Below are 4,705 nucleotides of genomic sequence, written 5' to 3'. Positions count from 1 at the left end.
CAGCAATGGAAGCAGAGTAACTGGCAGCGCAGAGGCAAACCCATCTGGGCTGCCGCACTGTGGCAAGATATTGCTGCCTGGGTGGAGAACCTGGTTGTAAAAGTCCGTCACGTAGATGCTCACATACCTAAGAGTCGGGCCACTGAAGAACATCAAAACAACCAGCAGGTGGATCAGGCTGCTAAGATTGAAGTGGCTCAGGTGGATCTGGACTGGCAACATAAGGGTCTACCTCTACTGGCAACATAAGATCTACCTCTTTTGCCACTGCATCCTGCTGTGAGCTCCCATCAACACACCTCCCAAAGCCCTTGCCAAAGTTTCCCACTCTGTAAATCTAGTCTCATTTTCTCAGGGGGATGATGTGGCCTACACTTCTGTTTTGCTCAGACAGTCCACATTCACAGGCAACTTCTCCAGCTTGAAGCCACCACCTTGCAGGGCAGGGGACTCTACTCAGCCCGTGTCAGGCTCTGACTCCATGACACCAAGAGTGGGGACAAGGGATGGACACAGTGCTGACTCCTGGGTGCTTTCCTTCTCTCCTGGCAGGTCTCACACTGTGCCTCAAGAAGCAGGTCCAATGGCACGTGATTGGGTTGGGCACTGGGCCAGAAGTCCACTCCATCTTCTTCGAAGCCCACACGTTCCTGGTGAGAAGCCACCGTCTCAGCAGCCTAGAAATCTCCCCTGCCACGTATCTCACAGCCCAGACCATGCCAGGAACAGCTGGCTGGTTTCGGCTGTTCTGCCAGATACTGTCCCATCAGCAAGGTAACCTTATTCTGCAAGAGCTCAGGGGAAAAGAAGTTCAGGGGATGGCCCAGGCTCAGGGTTCTATGCAGTGCTGCAGCTCCAAGGCCCCTCCTGTTCCATAGTGTTACATCCACGTGCAATCTGGCCCGTGACCACGATGGCATAGGTTGACTCATGTGATGGCCCATTTGATGGGGACAGTGGTGGAGAGGACATTTCCTAAGCAGAGCCTGGGGGAGTGTGCACCTGTGCTGGCATGTCACTGTGACCTTTTCTGCCCATCTTGTCTGAACCCAGCTGGCATGGAGGCCATTGTGAAGGTGGAAGAGTGCCTGGAGGAGCGCCTCATGAAGATGGGGAAGCTGTCAGATGAGCCAGAGGACATGGATTACCCTGAAGAAGATGAGGAAACTTATCATGCGATCCAAGTGCGCTCTTTTGCCAAAGAGAAACCTGTGACCTGGACTCACTACATCGCGGCTGAGGAAATGGACTGGGACTATGCCCCTGTGAAGCCAGTGTCTCTAGATAGGTGAGAGTGGGCATGTGTGCCCATGAGGCTGCTCCTTGAGGCAGCCTTGCCAGCTCTTCCCCTTTTCCCCAGAAATTTATTTTCTTTGTACCAGTTTCTTTGGACAGTTTTGTTCTTCCTAATTGACGCTAACAGTATGGATGCAGGACAAGGATGGTCTTGGGGAGGCTATGGGAAGGCAGGACCTGGCTTTGCTCCATTTTGCCAAATGCCCTGCAGAGGCATTTGTCCTCAGGGCATTTGCGTCTCTGTCGCCCAGGTCGCTGGGGTCAGCCCCTTCTGAACAGGCAGCAACGCCTGGTGACCCTTCTCACTCTCCAGCCAGGAGGTCCTGCACAGCCAGGACATGTGCCCCCAGCCCCAGGGTGTGGGTTTCCTTGCCCTGTCTGGAAGGACCTGCTTTAGATGGCAGAGGCAATTAGCCCCTGCTGCTGCCTCACTTCTTGGAGGGAGAGGTGATGCAAGTGCAGTATCTCAGCAGAAGTACCTTAGTCAGCCCTGCATGGTGATGACACTTGTCACCAGTCCTGACGTCACTCTGCTGACACAGGCTATGTGAGTTGGGGCTGGCTTGCTAGTGGGGTCACCAGGTTCTGCCCTAGATGGGGATCCCAGCCAGCGGCCGCTGGAGGAAGGCATGCAGGGCAGAAATACCCACATGCAGCCCCTCTCAGGGTAAGCCAGAGGAGATGTCCTCTCCAGCTTAGGACTGGCCTTGCTCCTGGGAAGGAGCTGGCATGATCAAGACAAGGCAGCTGCTCTGTTGCCTTATGTCCATATACTGGGGGCGTTCCCTGACACAGGACAACCTGCCATGCTCTCAGCTCTCACAGGCACCAGTTCCCTTCAAGACAGGGCAGTGTCAGCCCAAGGCTGCTACTGTGCTACCTAGTTGAAGCTTTCTCCATTAAAGAAGCACTGAATCACTTGAAACGTTATTCCCCAGGATGCATATTGTGATTGCAGGGATGGGTGTCCCCACTGTGCACTGGTAGTCCCCAGGCAGCTGTGTAGGTCCTTGGATGATGGAAGGTCTTGCTCTGGTTCTGACAGCATCCCGCATGTGGCCATTTGTTCTTTCTCTGCCTTGGCTGCAGAAACATCACAAGCCTGTTCCTGGAGGCTGGCCCTCAGCGGATTGGTTCACAGTATAAGAAAGTGATGTTTGTGGAGTACGAGGATGCAACCTTCAAGAAGCGCAAGGTGTCAGATCAACTGGACAAGGGAATTCTGGGGCCTGTCATTAAGGGGGAGGTTGGAGATCAGTTTAAGGTAAGAGAAAGATTGCTTTCCACAAAGAGGGACTGGAAGGGGAAACTTCAAAGCTTGATGCTGTTCATACTAATAGCTCTTGGTTTGTGGCTAAGGTCTGACATAAGTCCTTGAGGTGCTCTATCATGTTTGGTAATGTCCAAAGTTCACCGGAAGGGCAGATGTTACTGAAAGCTAAAGCTAAATACTCGGTGAGATCAGCAGAGATGCACAGGATATGGCCCAGTCCCCTTGATTTGACTTCATTGCAGGCGTCTTAGGAATCGTGTGAATTAATCCATGACACATGGCATCCAGCACCTTCTTCTGAGGCAGGAGTGTCCTCTCATCCTCCACTCTTCTCCATTTGTGTGCTCTTTCCATACAGTATTGGGGACTGTCGCTTGTGTCTCCCCAAGTGCCTCTACTGACCACTTGACTTGTTTGCTGCTAGGAGGAATGGGATGATTTCCAGGAGCTTCACATTTCTGCTCCCTGCCTGGGGTTCCCTGCACAGTTGTGGGCATGGAGCTGAAGGTAACACCTGTGGCAAAGCCCCAACAGAGCTATTTAGATAAATAAGTGAAGGGCTTCATGCAGAGAAGTGAGGAGCACTTTGAAGCTGTTGACTGCTGTGCATACTTAGTGTCTTGGTCCTCTGAGGCCTCCTGGACTGACAGACCTCTTCTGTCTCATATGCAAAGTGACACTAAAGACAGCAACTTTCTCTTTAATAAATCTGATATTTTCATGCCCTCCCTAAAATGGGCATCTCCCGGAAAGATGGACAGTGTAGACTGGTAGAGAAATAAACAGTCATTTCTTCTATTCTGACTCCTACTTTGTGGTCCCAGACACATCCGGGTTCCTCCCCGTTCGACACTGGCAGGTAGTCAATCCCAGAGCGCCACTGCCCAGCATTTCCCTCTCTGCGAGGACACTGAGGGCAGCCTTGAGCGAGGCTCCTCACAACGTTCAGAAAGCATTAAACATTCCTGCGGGCTGTCCTCATTTCAGATCGTGTTCAGGAACCTGGCAAGCCGACCATACAACATCTACCCTCACGGCCTCACCAGCGTAAGGCCATACCATGCCATGAAGCCCTCTCAAGGTAAGGCAGGCCACAAGAATTTGGGGCATCACTTGGCTACTGCCATTCTTCAGGGCCAGGAGAGCTTCCTGCAGCCCATGGTAAAACTGCTTGTCCAACCCATCCATCCAAGTGCCTAAGCCCTGCAATCCCAGAGAGTATGATGATTCTTGGTTCATGTCCCCCTTGGTGCCCTATAACCTTGTCTTTAAGGAAGGCTTGGATGATGACTGGAAGAAGGGGCATTGTCAACCGGGGAGCTGGGACCATGTTGTTTGGTCCATCCTGGAGGCCTCCACTTCCTGACAAGGCAGGAACCACCCTGGTGATCCTGCCTGTGTTTGCCAGTCTGCTTACAGTCCTCATTCCCTGGGATCCCCCCTGCCCTGCTTTAATGTGGGGGGTTCATTATGATTCAGACTCTCCCTCTCACAGCTTTGCGGTTTTTGCTCCAGGCTTGTTGAGTTACCAGGTCCCTTTTGCAGACCTGTTTTCATCCCCTGCCAGCATGCTCCCAAGATCACAACTTGTGCAAGGCCATCCCACATCCCATCAGGGCAAAATCGTGCCCTATCCCTCTCCCCTCCTCCTCTCTGCCCTTTTGGGTGCGTCACAATGACGGGAGCAATTGCAGAGGCTGGAGAAAAGCTCCTCTGCTGCAGCAGAGGCAGCAGAACCGGGACAGCAGCTGCTAAGGAGTTCAGCGAACTAGGTCAGCTTTGTGACCTGTTACTATCTAAATTAAGGTTTTCCTTCAGGAGAGTCAAAAGGGACATCAACTGGCAGGACTAAAGGAGCCAAGCCACACGAGGGAGCTGGGAGCCCTGTCCTTGCCCATCTGTCAAGATCCCCCAGCCAGACATGGCTCACCAGCTTTGCCAGTAATTAAACTCTGAAAGTGGGCGAGTCATGGTCCTGGAGCCACAGGGATGATGCTCTTTAGGGGATTATAAATAAAAAGAGCTATTCCTACCCTGACACATGAGCTTTGCAAACCATGCTCTTACGGTGGCTCAGCTGGGTGCTTGGAGCAGAGCAAAGCCTTTTTCTAAGTGCAAGATCGTGCTGAATGCTCA

At 52.5% G+C, this 4,705-nt stretch overlaps 1 protein-coding gene across 1 annotated transcript in view; it reads left to right on the top strand.

The window, feature by feature from the left end:
• The window catches only part of F8 (coagulation factor VIII, procoagulant component), a 27,637-nt gene that overhangs the window by 9,717 nt on the left and 13,215 nt on the right, over nucleotides 1-4,705 (top strand). Inside the window, exons 7-10 of the mRNA XM_009331644.1 lie at nucleotides 553-774; nucleotides 1,054-1,288; nucleotides 2,386-2,560; nucleotides 3,557-3,650. Coding sequence (XP_009329919.1) covers nucleotides 553-774; nucleotides 1,054-1,288; nucleotides 2,386-2,560; nucleotides 3,557-3,650 — 726 coding nt within the window. The remainder of the gene's footprint in view (nucleotides 1-552; nucleotides 775-1,053; nucleotides 1,289-2,385; nucleotides 2,561-3,556; nucleotides 3,651-4,705) is intronic.

This window comes from Pygoscelis adeliae, unplaced genomic scaffold (assembly GCF_000699105.1).
Source record: "Pygoscelis adeliae isolate BGI_AS28 unplaced genomic scaffold, ASM69910v1 Scaffold79, whole genome shotgun sequence".
In the NCBI taxonomy this organism is placed as follows: Eukaryota; Metazoa; Chordata; class Aves; order Sphenisciformes; family Spheniscidae; genus Pygoscelis; species Pygoscelis adeliae.
This window is presented reverse-complemented; position numbering and strand designations above follow the sequence as displayed.